At 43.7% G+C, this 20,801-nt stretch overlaps 1 protein-coding gene across 2 annotated transcripts; it reads left to right on the forward strand.

The window, feature by feature from the left end:
* Window positions 1-1,235: 1,235 nt before the first annotated feature.
* PUF60 (poly(U) binding splicing factor 60) lies at window positions 1,236-20,069 on the forward strand. Of its 2 annotated transcripts, XM_081996927.1 has the most exons (10): window positions 1,236-1,735; window positions 3,491-3,580; window positions 4,607-4,657; window positions 8,740-8,901; window positions 9,375-9,467; window positions 10,417-10,630; window positions 11,028-11,218; window positions 15,220-15,355; window positions 15,834-16,069; window positions 19,565-20,069. In XM_081996927.1, the coding sequence occupies exons 1-10, from the start codon at window positions 1,616-1,618 to the stop codon at window positions 19,862-19,864; spliced, it is 1,593 nt and encodes a 530-aa protein (XP_081853053.1). In that variant the 5' UTR covers window positions 1,236-1,615; the 3' UTR covers window positions 19,865-20,069. The 2 variants fall into 2 exon arrangements, with proteins under 2 accessions (XP_081853053.1, XP_081853054.1); XM_081996928.1 differs by lacking the exon at window positions 4,607-4,657.
* Window positions 20,070-20,801: the final 732 nt, after the last annotated feature.

Below are 20,801 nucleotides of genomic sequence, written 5' to 3' on the forward strand. Positions count from 1 at the left end.
ATGTGGTCACTCCATCATAGAATGCCAGTAGGTTGGTCAGGCAGGGCTTGCCCTTGGTGAAGCCATGCTATGGCTGTCTTGAATCACCTCCCTGTCTTCCATGTGCTTTAGCATAGCTTCTAGGAGGATGTGTTCCATGATCTTCCCAGGCACAGAGGTGAGGCTGATGGGTTGGTAGTTCCCAGGGTCTGACAGTTCTGTTATATCTTGTTGAGAGTTGTTGCAGCAGCTTGTCTGTTTATCAGTGTTCCCCTTTGCTTTGTGGTAAGATAAAGAGGATGCAATGAAACATACAGTTTGTCTGCAACCATGTTGCAGGATCTTTTGCTTCTGAAAGATGTGGTTTTTTTCTCTGTCACCTGTAGCCAAAAATTTTTTGCCGTTCTGCATTTTGGTATTATGTTTGTAAAATCTTAATGAACCTGTAAGTTTTTTTCTTTCCTGTAGGAGGAGATCAGCAATCTTTCAGAGACTTTGTGCCCACAGGAAGCATCTACGTTGCTAGCCAGTACCACTAGTACCATGAGCAAGTGATTGTTCTGAATGAATAGGAACCAAATTAGCGGGAATACTTGCTGTTCCTTCTGCTAAAATGCCAATTACTTTGATATTATATCTTTTTCCAAGTGGCAGCTTTGTTCCTATGCCAGGAGAGCCAATTTTGTTTTGCCATCTGAATGGGTCTGTTCCTTTCTTCTATACTGTGCTTGTTACAGAGTGTTTACTTTTTTTTTACTGGAGAAGTGAGACATCTGTTAATAGGCTTTTAGTGATGAACCCTATTTTGACTGGAAATAATATGATGGCAGTTCTGGGGTGTCAAAGAATGACTCCCTGAGCATACAAGTTGGTGGATGCTTACCAGAAAGATATAAGCTGCCGAATCACTTTAACCAAAACCAGATTGATAGCTATACCTTAGAGAAACCTACTGTTACTTAAAATGGTAGGAATAATTGACCAGTTGTTTCCCAGGAATGGACTTCAGTGTAAAACATGAACATGAGTTAGAGAAGTCAGTATAATACCTAAAACAAAGAGGGCTAACATTTGATAACTACATGTGTATCTGAAACCGTGAAAAGTCAGTTCAGTGGCCCACAAGCCTCTTTCTAGACCTGTTCTGATGTTGGATTTGGGAATCTGCATGTGCAGGTAGTGTGCATCTCATACTAAGTATGAGAATAGTGCTTCTTTGTTACTCAGTACCTGGAACAGTATGTGAGATCTGGAAAAGTTTCAGAGAGGATTTTAAAAGAGAACTTGAGAAACAGAGTGACAAACCAGTATAGGAAGAGATGGAAGGAGGAAATAGATGAGTACATTTGACAGAGTTTGAATGTTGAGAGGTAGGATGGAGATGATGTAAGTGAAGACTTTCTTTTAACTGCAAATCTCGTGGTTAGGGAACTCTTTTTAAAGTATCAGCATGTTCATCAGTTTGTACAGTTGATGGCATATCTCTCTCATAGGGAGTGTCTAGAATGTTAACAGGTTTTCCTGAATTACTAATAGGTTTGAGAAGCCTTTTTAGCCAACTGTGACATTCTGATGTTAAGTGCTGTCGGTTTCTGGGAATGAAGAAATTGGTCACTTTTGTGAGAACAGTTTTTCCATGAGTATTTTCTATTTTTCTCAGGGTACGGAGTCCATTAAGATGGAAAATGGACAAAGCACGGCAGCTAAGCTGGGGCTTCCTCCCCTTACACCAGAACAGCAGGAAGCTCTCCAGAAAGTGAGTAAAACTGATATGAATTTGCTTCTTAGCACTCTTGTTTGTTTGGGGTTTTTAAGTTTTGTGTTTTTTTTTTTTTTTTTTTTTTAAATGAGCATCTGTTACTGATGTTACGAAAGGGAACTCGCTTACGAAGAATATGTATGGGGTAATGACCATGCTGTGTGTGCATTCACACTTTCAAATTTGTGCCCAACAATTACTTGTTTTGGTTTGGAGTTTATAGATGCTTTTTGGGGAGCATGATGTGGAATTTTCTGTTGGGGTGGGGAAAGTGTTTTTAACAAAAAAAAAATGAAAATCATAAGTAAATAACATCTTAAGATCATGTTGTAATTCTGAGACAATATGCAACTATCACAAAGTTGCTGCAAGGAGCAGCCTGTGCTCCACAAGAAGTAGGATTCTGATACGCTCCAGCTGGTCTTTTATTCTGTCCAGACAAGAACACATCACAAAATACCTCTCTTTTTCCCTTATGCTCCTTCCCATGTTGTAAAGAGACCCAGTAGCATGCAGCAAGTATTCTCAACCTATTTGAGCCAACCTGTTCTAATCAGTCCAGCTCTGACTTCTGGTTGTTGGTCCTGTTTTGTACAGCTGGTGGGGAGGTTACTGCTGACTTCTGGCCCACTTTCCTGATGGGAGTGAGTGATGCCTGGCATACTGAGAGGAGAGCAGAGTTGGGAAAAGAGGGGAAGGAAAACAAAACCAGGGAATATGGGAGCTGTGGGCTAGGTGTCTTCTGTACTCTGGTGAGGCAAGTAAAGTATTGTTCTAGGTAGGCTTTGTGTGAATGTTCCCATAATGTTGAAGCTGCTTGTGTGTGTGTTGTTTGGCTCACAGTGTGAAACGGCCTCGTTTCCTCTGGCTTCTCCATAGCTGACAGATGTAAATCCCGTTGTCCATTTCCAGGTTTCCGAAGCACACGTCTCAAATCCACGATTTAGAGCCTGCCGTTCCCTGGCACCTCCCAAACACGTACAGCCATGGAAAGCAGGTGCCTGAGGGGTTGGCTGAATGTGTTTGTACCATCCCTTGGGAATAGGCACATATGTGGGTATTAGGTCTCCCTTGACAGAGAGCCTCCATGTCAGCACCACTGGGTGTAAAGCTCAGGCTTTGTCAAATTTGTAAAAGACTGAAAGAAAAAGACCAATCAGTCTTGTGTCTACAGGCTAGGAAGCAGAGAAGGAGAGCTGGAGCATTTTAGTGAGCAAAAGCAGTGGGTTCTCCAAACTAGAATAGGCCACATGTGATAAGAACAGAGAGGAGGAGTGCCTAGTAAGGGACTGGACATGGGGATTTGGAGCCCCCTTCCCTTTTGTAGAACCTCTTTGTCCAGATGTTCTCTGAGTGGAAAGGACTTGAAGGAGGCTATCTGTCCTGCCCTCATCCCAGCAGGTAAGGTGCTATGGTGGGATCTAAGGGGCAGAGGGCGGAAGAGGGGAAATGCTAAGTGTGTAGTGCATGCTGCTTTCCTAACATTGCACTTGCTGCAGATTGAGTCCATACAATCCTCTGCTCAAGCATTATGCTGTATTTCAGGGCTCACGACTCCGAGATGCAGACCAAGATGTTAGTAAGCTGTTGGCCGCTGGCTACTGTACAGTGCCGTAGTGCTTAGGGCTGGAGCGCCGAAAAGTTCCACTGGCAGCTAGTTGTGTGGTTCTGGAGAACACTGGTGTAAAATCAAACATCGTTCCCTGCTCTGTGGTGTTGTCCTATGACTACAGAGTCTGTGTTTCTTTCTAGGCAAAGAAGTATGCGATGGAGCAGAGTATCAAGAGTGTGCTGGTGAAGCAAACCATCGCCCACCAGCAACAGCAGCTCACCAATCTTCAGGTGAGAGACCCTCTGAGATGCTCCTTCTGTGTCTTACTCTCCCCAACAAGGTGGAGTTCTTTTTGCACTTAGAACCAGAGCACAGCCCTGAGGCCTGCCTGGAGCCAGATACCTGTACTTGTGTTTCCACAGTGAAAATGAAATATAGCATCTTCAGCTCACTAAAAAAACCCCCTTTACCTGCACAAATTACCCCCAAATTTCACTCATTTGAAGAGTAAATTTTTAAGAGTTTCTCTCCTGTTGGCTGGGCAAATGCTTCTTGAAATGCCAGAAGCCAATGAATTTGCTGTGGGTTTCAATTTCAACTTACATTTAAGGTGGTGTCTAGGATTACTGGGAACAGTATCCTTTCACCATCTCTTCTGCTTGAAGGGAAGGTACCTGTCTCTCCTGTGTTACTGACAGTGCTACCCCATTTCCTTCCCCTTTATGCAGGTGCACTCTCAATTTCAGAGAAGTTCTGTTGGCTATTCCTGCTAGTGCTGGAATGCCTATGTACTGGGAGAACCTGTAACTGCTATTTAAGTCTCCCTTCCTTCAGAGGTTTCTTGAACACGTCTCACTGCCTTCTACTCAAAGTTAGGAAGCCCAGAATAATGGCTTTGGGATGTTGGATTTTTTTCTAGTGAAGCATCACTGTGGATGTGCTTGCCACATTAGGCAGCTCTGGCCTTTCAGGGCTGTGCATGTTTCTGAGTGTCTGATCTAGTTGAGGGGCTCCTTTTTAAATGCTGGGGGTGAATCAACGACAGTGGTTGCAGAGGTTACTATTGCCTTGAGTCCCCCCTGGGAGAAGACCCTGCTTCCTGAGGCAGTGGCAGCAGCACAACTCCACCCTGACCTGGTGGGACTGGAATCTGCAGGGTCCCAGCGCTGGACAGTCCTTGGGACCAGGCAGTGAGGGGCAAGGAAGGAGAGGCCTCTCTCGCAGGTTCCCTGTGCCGCCGCTCTGCTTGAGTTTTTACAAACAGCCGTAGTATGCTCAGCTCCAACAGACTGAACTCTGTCTTTACTGTCTTTCAGATGGCAGCAGTGACAATGGGCTTTGGAGATCCTCTCTCACCTTTACAATCGGTCAATAGACATATTCACTTCTTCTTGGGCACTTTGTCTTAGTCAGGGCCTAGAGTGGGGAAGTATGTAGTGGTAATACAATGCTCTTAATTCAACCCAGCACAACCCTCCCACATACCCACCTGTTATGGACAAGCACAGCAAGCAGAGGCAAAGTGTAAACTCCCCAGAGGAAGACCCTAGGCTGGGTGCAGTCTGCTGTGACACTGGCAGTCGGGGTCCTGGAGTCAGTTGGCAAAGAAAGCTTTAGATTTCCAACAGTTCTGAACACACCTGTGAAATTGTGGGAGCTGCATTTCTAGGGATGCTACAGTTCTGAGGTCCTGACCTAAAACTAACTGCCAAGGTAACTCGCAAATGGGCAATTTCTTATGAAGCAAACTTACAGCACTGAAGACCTGGCAGCTAAAGTGCTGGGGAGGACTGGGGCACTATAGGTTTGCAGAACATATTGTAGCCCAGATGGAAGACTGCTCTTACTGTGCATGTTTCCAGACTAGGTGAATATGGCATGTTTCAAGTAAAGAAAAAACAGGATGGAAGTAACAGAACTGCAGGACTACTCAGAGAATCTGTACAGTCCTTTAGTGCTGGAATTTCTAATCAGATGCCATGAAGAGCTTAATTACCTGGGATTATGCATCCCCTCCTTTTTCCTAGACATGTTGGACAATGGCCATTGCAAAAAGTGTCCTGTAAGCTCCACTCTGCATGCAAAGGTTCATTTGTAAATTTGTAAATATTTTTCCATCTTGCTGGAATATAGTATTTCTGCTTGGTGTAAAACACAACCAGAGGCTTGTACTCCAAAATGAAAGAAGCACTAAAGCTAAAATCACCTGTTTTCTCTCCTTTAACACTGCCACAGTAGGTAGTGTGTCAGCAGGGGAGCCAAAATAAATTTATGGGGGTTTGTAAGTTTGGAATAGAATAGAAGCATACATCTCAATGTGAATTTGGCATAGCTGGTTTCTGAACCCTCATGCCTGAGAAACTTCTACCAGTTAATGTAGGTGCTTACTTGATAGCTTAACTCCATCAATTTTCCTTGAAAAAAATTGGCTCATTATTCACAGCTGGGCAACAGATGAAAGGTGTGTACTAGTAATGTAACAGGAAATGTTTAATTTCTCATTAGCCTCAAGGGCATAGTCAGTATTGTGAATCCTTTTCCTCTTCTCTAGGGAGTCAGAGACTACTGATGGGACAGAACCTAGAAGCAGGAGTCTGCTTTTAATCATTTGGCTGTGGTACAGTTCAGTGTAGTTTAGGATACCCTGTCCTCAGCAAATGCTTTGTCCCAAAGCCCATCAGGAATGTAGAAAATGCAAACAGACCTCTGTCCAACACTTTTTTCCTGTTGACAAGATTCATCAATTCCTACATGAAGGAAGTGCAGCCTGAACTTCCCATTGCAGTATCTTAGTGCTTGTGATTAAAGCGTCCTGTCTACTTAACCCTCCAAGTATTACAGCTCAAGATTTCCATGTCACTTCAGCAAGATGAGCACAATTTCCTGGCGTTGTTGTATTAAAATTGAAGCTAGTGATGATGTTTTTGCGTCACCTCCTTTGTTTAAAGGAGCACTCAAAGATAATATTTTGGCTTGTCCTTAAAATAATCTTCATAAGGACTTAACAGCAACATTACATAGATGCAACTACTACCTGGTGCCTTTATGAAGGTTGCAGATACTTTAAACTCCGTTTTTATGGATGGAGAAAGAGAGCCAGTGGCCAGTAAAAATCTACTTAGTGTAGCTAGTAGAAACAATGGTATTTCTAATAATGAGTTTCTGACACTGTCATGTGCTTAGTTCACAGGTGTCCATTGCATCGTTCTCCTAACTTGATGCTACTGATTCCTGTTAGTGATCCACATATGCCTGTAGTCATCACAGTCCACCTCAGTTCTGCCTTTTGTAGGTCCAAATGTTTAATATGTTGCTGATGTAACAGTCCTCCTAACTCCAACCCACATATTTTGTTAGGATCTCTGCAGCAGGGTAAGATGTGGATTTCCTCCTGTAAAGGTTGCTTCCATGGGAGAGGACAAACACCATGTTTCTTGCACCTGTTGCATTGATAACTGAAAAGAGGGAATGTCCTCTTTGTATATACATACCCCTCAGAAGGTGAAAAATCTCTCTGCCTGTTGTAAGGCTGCAGTGTCTTGTCAAGAAGCACTCCTAGTAAAACACTAAAATTTTTATCACAGTCTGTGGCACCATGGGGAGGCACTTCACTCAGACACTTGGGGTTAGAATGGTGATGGCTCTGAACCTGTGAAGGGACACACTGCACAGACTGAGGGGCTACTGATCACTGGCTTTCCTGCACCAAAGCTGAGAATGTGTTGGAGAACCTGGGAGACAACATGTCAGCTGTCCTGCATGTACACGTGCCATAGTCCTCCTAGTCACAGCATTGCAGAGTAAATTGAAAACCAGCTTATTTTTAACTGTATGAAATACTTAAACCCAGTCAAGAGGCAAGCTTAATATCACTTCAGGAGCAGCAGTATGGGGTGAGAATCGTTCCTGTTTATAGTATCCCTGCTGTATTGAATAATAGGAGTTGAACCTTTACAGTTTCTTTTCTCCTATGGTCAATGTCACCCACATACAGGTATTATGAGGAAGAAGGATTTCTTCAGGTACATTTTGTGTCCATGCTTCTGTGACTATCACAGATAAAATGCTCTCCATTCTGTTTGCCATTTGAGTTGCAGCATCCCCAGACACGTCAGAGCTCATTGTGCTCATGCTTGTTATGGCATTCTGAAAGTAGGCCTCTTGTAAAGGCCTTGATTAAAGACCCTCCTAAACAGCGGTGGTGGGGAAGAGGTGGTTGTTCAGAGCTCCCTGCTTTGGTGCCAAGCACTGTGGTGCTGGGAAGGGAGAGGCATCAAGCTTAATGCTGCATTTGCCTACTCTGCAACAGTCCGTAGCCCTTACTGCTTTACGTTTGTTCTATCTGTTCCATGCAGAACAGGAATGAAGCCCTGTGCATATCTCCAATGCACTAATTCAGTCTTGCTGATCACAGGGAGCTGCCTCTAGAGAGACTTAATTTCTGCCTTGGTCCCAAGACGTGCTGCTAGGATATGCTGGCCAAACCTGTGATTTTTTTTTTTTTTTATAGGCAGCATCTTCCTAGGATAATATTCATTAGTAGTAGCAATTCTAGAATTGCAATAAGGGTGAAAATTAATTGAAGAATATACTGCTATTTTGGATACCTGCCGTAAGAAATTTCTGGATTTGTCTTGCAAACAGGTTTTCAGGCATACTTAGGAGAAAATAGCACAGAGACCTTCTCTGCACCGAAACTGATAAGGGCGGAGTCTTTGGGGGCTGCACCACTATCTGAGCCAGTAACAGCAGGCAGTGATAAGTACTAGCACCACACACTTAACTAAGAAGTTTCATTTAACCATTTAATTTTTTTTTTTTTTTGCTTTGCTTTTGAACTGTGCGGTGGAAGTGGTGCCTAGTACTGGATCTCTTACTGCCTGGGGCTGGGGGGGAGGAGGTGGTGTGTGATGCTTGAGGGAGTGGGGAGGAGGTACCCAGTTCCAGATCCTTTGCTACTGGGAGGATGGGGTGGGGGGAGGGAGTGACGAGGTGGTGCCCAATACTGGATCTCTTGCTGCCCCTTGTGGGAGGGAATGGGAGGGATTCCTAATAGTGTCTAGAATTGAGACCTTTGCTGCCTGGAGGGGGAAGCTGTCCTAGAATGAAGTTATTTCCTCCTCCTGCAAGTGTTGCTGGAGATGGGATCAGGCTGGGGAGGGTTAGACCTTATTGATGGGGTTAGAGTTAAGGCTCCTGAGGTGGCAGACCCCATCAAAGATTTGACTGCCCCTGGGAGTGAGCTGTACTGCTTATCCGCTCCAGCAGTCTGTGCATTGAGCAGGAAAACACTTCTTTATTACTACGTGTGCCAGGCTGTGCTGCAGCCCAGTGAGGAGCTACCTGCTGTTGGGTCATAGCTCCTGGGAGGGAAGGAGGAAGGGGAAGGAGGTCCTGACATCCATGATCACCCCCTGATCTAACCAGCCAGTTCTTCTTTCCAATACAGATGGCAGCTCAGAGGCAGCGCGCCCTGGCCATCATGTGTCGTGTGTATGTGGGCTCCATATACTATGAACTGGGAGAAGATACTATTCGCCAGGCCTTTGCCCCATTTGGACCTATAAAAAGCATTGATATGTCCTGGGACTCTGTTACGATGAAACACAAGGTTGGTTAATAGCCCTCGAGTGATGTGTTTTTCTTCTCTCCAAGGCCTTCATGAATATATACAGGAAAAGGAGGAGCCTTTATCCTTGTAGAAAGCAGGCTGCTTTTAGCACTTCAACATTGAGATACATGTTTGTAGCTGCCTGCTTTACTTAGCTTTGCAGGATTCTGTAGTGGGAACCAGATGTGCATGGGAGTGGTGTGCACGAAAGATGCCGAACAGCTTGCAGTCCTCTTTGTGGTGGCCTATTGCTACTAGGCCTCTAAGTATGAGAGGCTCTGGAAACAGCTAGCCTTGTGTCAGTGCTTCAGCGTGCAATTTTCTGCTTTAATAAAAAGCTTCATTAATGAAACATATTCTCAGGCCATGATAGTAGGAATCTGGTATGTGGGAAGTCTTGGCTGCGTTAGCTTGGCACTAGATTCGAGACGAGTCAGCTGGTATGGTTCAATAAATGTATCTTTCTGTCTTAGGGTTTTGCTTTTGTGGAATATGAGGTACCTGAAGCCGCTCAGCTGGCCTTGGAGCAGATGAATTCTGTCATGCTGGGGGGAAGAAATATAAAGGTGAGTAGCAGGCATGCTCTGAAAATGCTTAGTTTTCTGTACTGTGAGTAATGGCTTTATGCCTAGAAATGCTTCCCACAGCACTGATGTAGAAGATAACCTAAAGTCTGTTACCTGATAGACCTTGATATTCAATGCATTTCATACGTAGTGGGTCTGTGTTCCTTTCTCTCTGAGGAGAAAAACCCAACATGCTAATAAAACTTAGAAACTTGTTCTGGTAAGCCAGCTCAGTTTTTTTCCACCTGCACATGGAATGGAAGTCTCTTGAGGACAAAACAAAGGTGATTCTTGATATTTTGACAGTGCTGTCTTACTGTACCTGTGTCGATGGTAGATAAATACCATCAGGCTTTTGTTGTGCCTGTCAGTAGTGCCAGGAACTTCCAAGTAACAGTCCACTCTTGCCATACAAAAAGGAGCAAACAGAAAGGAACAAAGGATTGTAGCTGTGGTGTTTTTTTTTTTTTTTTTTAATCAGTAAGAGGGAATCTTGCAAAAGTGAAACTTTGGGGATTGAAATTGGTGGTGGAAACTAGCATTTTCTGCAAAGTGTTTTATATCTTGCATTTATATCTCTGGTATACACTCTGCATATCTGCAGTGTCTGATTTCCAAGTGGGTTTTAGGAGCCTTTAAAGGTATATAGAAGCATTGTGTTTTGCTTTCAGTATTGTTTTCAGTTCCTGGAAGTTGGTCTCTGGCAGGTCAGGGAACACATGGGGAAAATAATAGTGGAGGAGAGAGCAGAGTCTGTCCAGGCTCTCAGTACATCAGGAATCCCCCTTAGCACAAGTTGTATGCCAGAGCTGTTGCCCTTGGCCTTATGAGGTGTTACTTGGTTTGAAAAGGCAGTCAGATGGGTGAATGCTTGTCTGCTGTAACTCTTGGTGAGTCATGCTGCTGCTCTTCAGAATGCTTAACAGACTGTTTGTGGTGTTCGTTGCAGGTTGGTAGACCTAGTAATATAGGTCAGGCGCAGCCAATTATAGACCAGCTAGCAGAAGAGGCACGGGCTTTCAACCGCATCTATGTGGCATCTGTTCATCAGGACCTTTCAGATGATGACATCAAGAGTGTGTTTGAGGCCTTTGGGAAGATTAAGTCCTGCACGCTAGCCAGGGATCCCACAACAGGAAAACACAAAGGCTATGGTTTCATTGGTAAAATGGCTGTCTGGTATTTGTTGTGGGGTAGGGAAAGTCATCGGGAGCATCCTCATCTCTTTTTTTTTTTTTTAACTCTAGTGGAAGAATTACATTAAGCAATGGGATAGAAATGAATTTGGAGCAGATCCGTGCCTGAACTTAGAAATATAATTAATAGCCAGATATTTTTACTCACTGTTATGTAGGTTGAGAGATCTTGCTGTGCTGACTGTTCTCAACAGTGCTTGTGTGATCGGAGGGGCGAGATGAGCGAGCTAAGCACTCAGAGTCTTCTCACCGAAACTCTAAGCAGTTGTTTTTTGCAAATACAAATCACAATTGTGCAATGAGAGAGTGGTTGAGTTTAGGAGTAAAATGGATCAGTTGTAAATATTCCTTTTTCTTACTGCAGAATATGAGAAAGCACAGTCTTCTCAGGATGCTGTTTCCTCTATGAACCTCTTTGACCTTGGGGGTCAATATCTCCGTGTTGGTAAAGCTGTGACTCCTCCGATGCCTCTCCTGACACCTGCTACGCCAGGAGGATTACCTCCAGCAGCAGCTGTTGCTGCAGCAGCTGCTACAGCAAAGATCACAGCACAGGTAAGGCTGGTATACTCAACCAAGTGGATGATTGTTGTGACCCTGCTAGAAACAAGTATGCAAACTGTTCCAGCCAGCTGTATTCACTAGTTTGAATGAAAGCCCTTGGCCTCGATCATACTGTGTTCCTAAGACTTCACATGTAGAAGCTTGCTGTTGACACTTGTGAGGATCTGATACGCTGGCATTTTGGAATGAAGTCTGGCACAGCTAATCAGAGCTTTAGTTAAAGAAATGGTGGGGGATTCTTTGTGTGGGTAGGCAAAACAGTGCTTAGAGAAGTGGTTGTAGTAGAGGCTAAAAGAATGCATGACAGTACGTAAAAGGGCGCAAACTATTGAGAGTGGTAATAAGTCGTGTGAGCAATGCTGTTGTTGAAAAGACTGTGTAGTAAGGTGGAAGATGACTGTAATGGCTTTAGGCTGTTCAGAAACGAGGAAATGCAGTGATTGAGCAGAATTGGATGTTGATGCAGGAGTCTAGTGGTTCTCAGATTTAGTTTGCTTGAAGTAACAGAAGCTCCTGGCTATGACCAATAGGCACTGATGGAGGAAGATGCCCGAGCCCTGGAAACATTCCAGGTCAGGTTGGACGGGGCTCTGAGCAACTTGCTCTAGTTGAAGATGTCCCTGCTTATTGCAGGGAGGTTGGACTAGAAGACCTTGAAAGGTCCCTTCCAACACAAACCATTCCATGATTCTATGATAATATTGCCTTTCAAAGCAAACCCCCATATCTGTGTCTGTCTTCCTTGCCTTGGGCAGCAGAATCTCCCCGTGTCACCATAGTCTATGAAAGAAACAAGTTCCAGCACTGTTGGTTCTTGGATGCTCTCAAGCAAAAAATTGCTGAGATGTGCAGCCTATATGTGCTTCTAATCAGCTGACTGGAGTTAATTTTGTAAACAGCTCTTTTTTTGAAAATATTTCTCTTAATCACAAGGTAAAGGCACAAGTGGGGAGGAGTTGCCACTGTGAGGCTCTCAGGTGGTTTGCTTGTCCCCAGTAAAAAGTCCACAAGTCTGGAAACCCCTGCAGTCAACTAAGGAAGGAAGTTGAGGTATGGTTAGAAGAATTATTTGGATCAAAATCACTTTGGAAAGAACTATTAACTACTGTTAAATAAAATGGTAGAGATCTGTTACAGACATGGATAAATCTTACTGTTTCTTTCTGCGAAATACTGCAGGATTTGTTGCCGTGAGGAAAATTTGAAATTCCATATATAGAAAAATACATAAGCTGTGAAAGACCTTAGAGTTACTCAGCAGTCTTGTTGGCCTTTACTTAGACATGGTAGTAAGACATGGTACTTAGACTTTTACCTAGATCTCGGTAACCTGTCTGATTTGCCATGTGGGTAGTTACAGATGACTAGGGAAAAGAGTAAGAACAGTTACAGAAGGCAGTATCTCTGATTTATGCTCCTAGCATAGTTCTTGTATGAAATGGCTTACTTTTTAAATAAGAGTGTACTCAGTCACCGTCTGTAAGGACTTTAATTTCACAGTTTTTTTAAACATGAGCTAGTTAGTAAACTTAGTTTAGTTTAGAAAGAAATGGACATGAGAGAGAAGCTTAAGTCTGAGATAAAACTTTGGATCTGCAATCAGAACTGCAACTTTAGTGTGGAATTAGCACGCCAGCCAAGGAAGGAGGAGGTGTCTCTGCACTTAAATGAAACTATGAAGAGAGAGGTATTGGGTAGCAAAGATGATTAATATCTTGATAGTCACACTAAAAAAGTCAGTCTTGCAAAAGAAGGTTAAGTAATTAAAGCTATCAGGAAAAGTTTCTTTAGCCATTTAAGTAAAAAGTGGGGAGCAGTTAATGACCAGTGTAGTAAAAAATTATGATGGTCTTGTTACAGCACTGAATGCTTACATAAGCATTTTTCCCCTTCATTAGAAGCATAAAGCAGACTGGCTAATGATGCAGGTGGGATTGCTGTATCCTAGGTGCATGTAAAGCTCAGAGTTTGTCATGTGCAGATGTACACTTAATAGTTTTTGCGTTTTTTTTGTAGTAAGCCTGTCATTTCAGGGCTATTGCTGTATGGCTGAAGAGTAGCAAACATGATAATTGTATTTAAGATAGCACAGAAAACTGGTCTTTGCAGACTTCGTTCTCACCCCAGTGCTATGGAAAGCTTGAAAACAAGCTTTAAAGGAAGGACGGAATTTTTCAAAAGAAACAGATATGCAAAATGTTTGGGTGTTTTAGGGGAATACCCCTGCTAGATGAACATAACTTTCTGTTACTTTTTTTTTTTTTTACCAACAAAGTATAAGTCTATCCTATCAACAGAGTTGGTGGAGACCTCTATGAAAAGCTGTTAGACAAGACCGACAGGATTACAATGAATTTTGAGATGCCTAGGCAAGTGAGAAGAAGAGATGGAAATGAGCTGTGCTGCAAATTGCTGACCCTTCACTCTGGTGAAATTACTTAGATACATCTTGCTTCATATCCAATAAAAATTGGCGACCTTATTCAAAGCATTAGGAGAAGAGTACTAATGGAATTAGTTGGCAACACAGAGATGAGATGCATTACTAATGTAGAGGAGAATTGGAATGTTGCAGCAGATTGGATTAGGAAATATATGCAGCTATTAGTAGTAGAATACAAGATACTGCATTTAGGAACAAAACCTTAGAATTTTTTGCTCCATGGTGTCGGGGCTTATAGGAGCCCCATGAAAATAAGAGAAGGATATGGGTAACTAAATCATGAGTATAATAGCCTGGAAAGCAATAATAAAAAGCAGGGTGGGTGGAGGTGTGTCCTAGAGTGTATTTTAGGCATATTATTTTCAGTAGTTTTATGGAAGTGTTTTATCACTTAGCTGGGTGTTCATCTCAAGTGTTGTTTGAATTCTGGTCTTCTAGACTTAGATATTTATAGAAGGTATAGAGAAGTACTGCAATTATTGGGAAAATTGAAAAAAAAAATAGAAAAGTTTGGCTTGGTATAACTGTAGAAAAATGCTGAAAGGCGCATTAGATTTTTGCTCAAATACGAGTGTGTATGGAGGCAAGTAGGTAATGGGATGGGAGAAGAGGTATGGACAACACGGACAAAAGGAAGTGGTTATAAAATGCTTCAATTCTCAAGGCTGGAAGCTTGAAGAAAGTTTCCAGTCATTGAAGGAGGTAAAGTTCAGTAGGGTGTTGCCAGTCAAAATTATGGAGGCAAAAGTTAGTTATATAATTGTTATCACTGAAAAATTTACTAATGTGATAGTTGTTTGCAGTTGGTATGATTATGCAGGCCAGTTTCAGTGCTGTGTTGCTGTCTGTATCTAAAGAATGAAGACTACAGAGATAAGATTTTTGGTTTAAACTGATGTAAATTGTGCACCTTTTGAGAATAGCAGTATTGTGTTCTCCCTTGCCCTGTCCCGTGTGCTTGCAGTAGTGTTTTTGACTACAGCATTCCTTCTTGAATCAGACAAGGATTAACATTGCACCAGATCACTTAGGAAAAACTGAAGCTGTAAGAGTTCCCTCACCAGCTTTGTCACAAGGCCCCAGCGCTCTGGTGCTGTCATCATAGGGAGTGGGATGCTAGCTCCCATCAATCTTTTTAAATGGATCACATTCCTTAGCATCAGTAAAAAGCTTTACTTGTGTAGAAGGTGGAAACAAGTAGAGATTCCTCTTGCTCTGGAATGGCCTGCATCTTTCAAGTCATGTATTGAATCCCTTGGTGTCTTTCATTCAGTAACTTACCTAGGAGATTGAGGGGATGGGTGAAATTTGCATTGCAAGAGAACATTTCTCTTCCAAGGCTTGGTGTCTCGTAGTTTCTACATTTCTCTAGTGGGCTGAGTGGCATACTTTTTATTTTATAGTAGCACTGGAGAACTGTCATCCTCAGAACCTATATATCTGGTATTTCTTAAATGTGAAAAAAGCTCAGCTGCAGCTGACTGCACCCATAGCATGACTCTTGATGCAGAATTAATACCTTTTTTTTTTTTTTTTTTTGGTCTTACAGGAAGCAGTGGCAGGAGCTGCAGTTCTTGGCACTTTGGCAACCCCTGGGCTAGTATCTCCAGCACTGACTCTGGCCCAGCCATTAGGGGCATTGCCACAGGCTGTAATGGCAGCACAAGCACCAGGAGTTATTACAGGTATGTTTACTCTTCATTTTGTCACTTGTTTACTTGTTACAAAGCATGGTTCTCTGTAGCTGGGGTCACAACTAAGGAGAATTTGAAGCTGAAATCTTCCTCCTTGCTCTGCTTTGTCAAGAACTTTTATTTTTTTATTTGTGCAGTATAACAGGAATTTATTTTGGTATACAATAGATATGACAGGGACATGAACTTCACAGCAGGATTGCATGGCACTCAGTGAAAATCTAGATAGTTGTTAACCCTGTGCAAAATCCTGCACTCTATCTCCCTTCTTGCACAAGTATGTGATGCATTTATTGAATGCTTACATCCTCTATGCTAAGTTGCTGCTTATGTCTCTCTGGTCGTTGTTGGTGCAGAGCACATAAAACCATCTAGATTCTGTAATCCTCTTTATCCCTGGCTGGTGCATATCCAAATGTTGCAGAACATGAGTTCTTTTCTTTATGCTACAAAGGTTGTACTCTTACAGGTGTAACCCCTGCCCGACCTCCCATTCCTGTCACTATTCCACAAGTGGGAGTTGTGAATCCTATCCTGGCTAGTCCCCCAGCATTGGGTCTGATGGAGGTCAAAAAGGAAAAGGAAGAAGAGGAGGTATTCCAGGAGTCAGAGAGGCCAGAGATGCTGAGTGAACAGGAACACATGAGCATATCTGGCAGCAGTGCCCGTCATATGGTGATGCAGAAACTGCTTCGTAAACAGGAGGTGAGTGCAGTGTGACTGCCCTGAGCTGGTTGAAGTTGTCAGCAAATGAGACCACTAGGTTTATAATCTGTCTTAATGTGATATAGCTATGCAGTCTTGTATGTGGTACAGGCTTCCTGCAGCACGTATTGTAGGTACTCCACAGAGCTCACGTGGGACTACAAAGGCTACCTGCTTGTGATGGTTCTTATTCTGCCTTCAGGATCTTCTCAGAGTTTTTCTGAGGGCTTAGACCAGTCAGTCACTAGGCCAGAAGATGCTTGGCTAGGAGGTGTCTCTGATTAAATGGTGTTTTTACTCAGCATCATTAAAGCAAACCATGATGGTCTTTTGGCTTATAATTAAAGAAGTGAGACTGGCACATTGTCGGGGCAATCTATTCCAAACTACGGAGTCCAACTTCTCCCCACAACCTTTTACTGCAGGACGATATTCTGAGGTGTTCAGAAAACAAAATTTCATGGAAGATACAATGAGAAAGAGGACAAGAATGCATTATAGAATGAGTCAGAAGACTAAACAGAAAATAGATTCATAGATTTTTTTTTTTTAGGTCTTGAAAGGGGCTGTATTAATAATGTCATGTGCAAACAAGAAGCCTGATGAGAAGAGGTTTGTTCCTGTGTATGATTGAGTTTCCTGTCTGACACACAGGTTTCCTGAGCTTTAACACTGAATTGACAATATTCCTTCTCTGTTTGCAAAATAGGGATAATGCTGATGTTCATTTCTTAAGGGAGAACACAAACGAGTTCATAGAAATCATAGAATCTTAGAATCCTTGGGTTGGAAGGAACCTTTCAAGGCTATCTAGTCCACTGCCCTGCCATGTGCAGGGACATCTTCAACTAGAGCAGGTTGCTCAGAACCCCATCCAACCTGACCTGGGATGTTTCCAGGGATGTGGCATCTACCACCTCTCTGGGCAACCTGGGCCAGGGTTTCACCACCCTCATTGTCAAAAATTTCTTCCTTGGATCTAGTCTAAATCTGCCCTCTTCTAGTTTAAAACCGTTACCCCTTGTCCTGTCACTACAGGCCCTGCTGAAAAGTCTGTCCTCATCTTTCTTATAGGCTCCCTTTAAGTACTGGAAGGCTGCAGTAAGGTCTCCCCAGAGCCTTCTCCAGGCTGAACAGCCCCAACTCTCTCAGCCTGTCCTCACAGCAGAGCTGTTCCAGCCCTTGGAGCATTTCTGTGGCCTCTGCTGGCAGCCCCACTCCAGCAGGTCCGTGTCTCTCCTGTGCTGAGGGCTCCAGAGCTGGATGCAGCACTGCAGGGGGGTCTCATCGAGTAGAGGGGCAGAATCCCCTCCTTCGACCTGCTGGCTACGTTGCTTTGGATGCATGCAGCCCAGGATACAGTTGGCGAGTGCACATTGCCGGCTCATGTCCAGCTTTTCATACGCCAGTACCCGCAAGTCCTTCTCGGCAGGGCTGCTCTCCATCCCTTCACCACCCAGCTTGTACTGATATCGGGGGCTGCCCTGACCCAGGTGCAGTTCCCTGTACTTGGCCTTGTTGAACCTCATGGGGTTCACATGGGCCCATTCCTCAAGCTACTCCAGGTCCCCCTCGATGACATCCTGTCCCTCAGGTGTGTCAACTGCACCAGTCAGCTTGGTGTCATCTGCAAACTTGCTGAGAGTGCACTCGATCCCACTGTCTGTCACTGATGAAGATATTAAAGCGTACTGGTCCCAATACAAACCTCTGAGGGACACCGCTCGTCACCGATCTCCATCTAGACGTTCAGCCATTGACCACTATCCTCTGGATGTGGCCATCCAAATGAATTCCTCATCCACCCAACATTCCTCCCATCAGATCCATCTCTACAAGTTAGAGGGAAGGATGTTGTGGGGGATTGCGTCAAAGGCCTTTCAGATGTCCAGATAGATGACGTTGGTAGCTCTTCCCTTGCCCACTAATGTGGTCACTCCATCATAGAATGCCAGTAGGTTGGTCAGGCAGGGCTTGCCCTTGGTGAAGCCATGCTATGGCTGTCTTGAATCACCTCTCTGTCCTCCATGTGCCTTAGCATAGCTTCTAGGAGGATGTGTTCCATGATCTTCCCAGGCACAGAGGTGAGGCTGACTGGTCAATAGTTCCCAGGGTCCTCCTTGCTCCCCTTTTTTAAAAATGGGTGCAATAATTCTCTTTTTCCAGTCTCCAGGGACTTCACCTGACTGCCAGGACTTTTCCAATATCGTGGAGAGTGGTTTGGCAACTACATCAGCCAATTCCTGCAGGACTCTGGGGATGCATCTCACCAGGTCCCATAGAATTGTGCATGTTCAGGTTCCTGAGGTGGTCATGAACCTGATCTTCTCTTACATTAGTTAGCTATTTATTTATTTTCAAAGTGTACATAATTTTAAATACATCTTCAAGCTTCTGATTTAGCATCCAATTTTCGAAATAATCCAATTAATTTGGATTCCTTCCTTCCCTAAAAAAAAGTTTAGCAATGTCGAAAAAGAGTCTTAAACTACACCATTCTCAAATTTGCTTAGCATTCTCAACCTAGAAGTACCTTCTGGTTTTGCTCTTTTTTTAGTAGGCCCTTAATGGCTGTTATATAGACATGAATAAGAACTGGGACAAGTATTTTTGAAATTATCCTGAACCTGAAATGCCATGTCTGCTAGCCTATGATGTTGAGCAGGGCCAGAGTTGGGAGGAAGGGATGTGGTAGAGTTGGGTGTAATGCACAAAAACGGAGGCTGCCCAGAGAGGTTGTGGAGTCTCTATCCTTTGAGGTATTCAAAAGTAATTTGGACATGGTCCTGGGCAACTCTAGGTGGCCCTGCTTGAGCTTGGGAGCTCGGACGTGCCCTCCCATTGTCCCGTCCAACTTCAGCCATTCTGAGATAGAGAGAGGTGCTCAGTCACTAAAGGGCTTGAGGGAGGGCATACGTATGAGAAGGGTCTTGCTGGCACTCTTGACTCATAGTATTATTATCCTGTATAGTGAGAGTACCTGGTCATCCATCAATTGTCAGAAGTATAAAAGACCTGGTTAATCCTACTTTATTTAGAGATGAGGAAAAGTTTTCAAGAAAAAAAAAAACAAAAAACAAAACAAAACCCCCAAAAACCCAGAACGATGAGCATGGTGTTGAAGCACCACAAACAAAGTGAAAAATAACTGGATAGTAACAGAGCAAGAAAAATAAAGGTCTCCAGGTCACTTGTGCTTCAAAGATGTGTCTTAAGAAAAGCCCAAGAGGTGGCACACAGCTTTCCTGACTGAGGCCAGCCACAACATAACTGGTAGTGAATGAGATTTGTTCATGCTTTGGATGCCTGGGAAGAAAATTTACTAATTTATCCCAGAGAACCTGCGACATTATTGGTTTCATGCAATATGCTTGTAATACCATAGCACTGGAATATCTGGTGGTGCTCAGGCATGCTGTATAGTCTGATGTGGCTTTGCAAATTTAATCTCAACATCTCTTAGGTGTGTTAATTCACTGTTCCTTCTTTCTGCAGTCCACTGTGATGGTACTTCGCAACATGGTGGATCCAAAGGACATTGATGATGACCTAGAGGGAGAAGTGACAGAAGAATGTGGCAAATTTGGGGCTGTAAACAGAGTCATCATCTACCAGGAGAAGCAAGGAGAAGAGGAGGATGCAGAGATCATTGTCAAGATCTTTGTGGAGTTCTCCATGGCCTCAGAGACTCACAAAGCCATTCAGGCTCTGAATGGGCGCTGGTTTGCAGGAAGAAAGGTGGTAGCAGAGGTCTATGACCAGGAGAGATTTGATAACAGTGACCTGTCAGCATGAACTCTACTTGATGAGACTTTGCCCCTGCTCCCTCTGCCTGTCTGGGGTTTTTTTATTTTAGCCATGTGTAAAGAACGCTCCAGGTTGGGCACAGATCTCTGTGATGTACTTGTAGTTTGGATAAAAGCGCAAAGAAAGCTAGTGTGCATCTGTGTGTGTGTTGAAGGGGCTGACATCTCGTCAGCTGAGTCTGGCATGAGTCTGGTCTCATTCACCTGGGAGAGCAGGGCCAGAGCCTGAAGAAGGGTTGCTGCTTGTGCTCCTGCCTTACACTGTGGTCAGTTCAGAAGTACTCACATCAAGATCCCACTGCACCTTTTAGGGGCTGGAATAGCAGTTTTCTTCAGAGATGGGCCATAAATGGTTGGAATGGAGGAGGCAGTCTCTAAAGGTATTTCAGCAGCACTCTTGAGCGCTGCTGTATTAACAGCAAGGAGGGTGGCTTGGGTGGTGCTGGGAGAGAGCCTTCCTACTGAGGACCTACATGTTGAGCTTGGACTCGGGAGCCCAAACATGAGTCAGAGCCCAGAACGGAACCAGCTGGGCCTCTTTTGGAGTGTTCATGTGGGGTTTGTTCTGATGCCATAGTTTGGACCTCACAGTTCTTATTGATTGGTCAGAGTTACCTTTACTGATCCTTCCTTAATGTGCCAGAATATGAATAGCAAGTCAGGCTGCAGGCATCACAACTGGGTGGAGAGAGTGAGTAGTGTTGATTTGTGGCACCTAAAGTGCATTTATGAAATGAACATCTAGCCCTTGTACTATGGACAGTGATGTGGAGCACATGCCTTGCCTGAAAGGAAAGTTTGGGGGTTTTTTTGCTGAGGACTCAAAGCTTTAGTAATATTTACAAAGCTTAAATGCATTTAGTAGTCTTTCTGTCCAGCTAATGAGTAAGAACAAAATTAGCTTATGTTAATTATTTTAATTATTT

Source organism: Phaethon aethereus (assembly GCF_964289735.1).
Source record: "Phaethon aethereus genome assembly, chromosome: 2".
Lineage (NCBI taxonomy): Eukaryota > Metazoa > Chordata > Aves > Phaethontiformes > Phaethontidae > Phaethon > Phaethon aethereus.

What these genes read in the sequence shown, in the direction of transcription:
- PUF60 (XM_081996927.1), top strand. Translation starts at nt 1,616, where the DNA reads ATGAGTATTTTCTATTTTTCTCAGGGTACGGAGTCCATTAAGATGGAA. An exon ending in CTCTCTCACCTTTACAATCG is followed by an intron (nt 4,658 to 8,739) that starts GTCAATAGACAT and finishes TTTCCAATACAG; the next exon opens with ATGGCAGCTCAGAGGCAGCG. An exon ending in CAGCAAAGATCACAGCACAG is followed by an intron (nt 11,219 to 15,219) that starts GTAAGGCTGGTA and finishes TTGGTCTTACAG; the next exon opens with GAAGCAGTGGCAGGAGCTGC.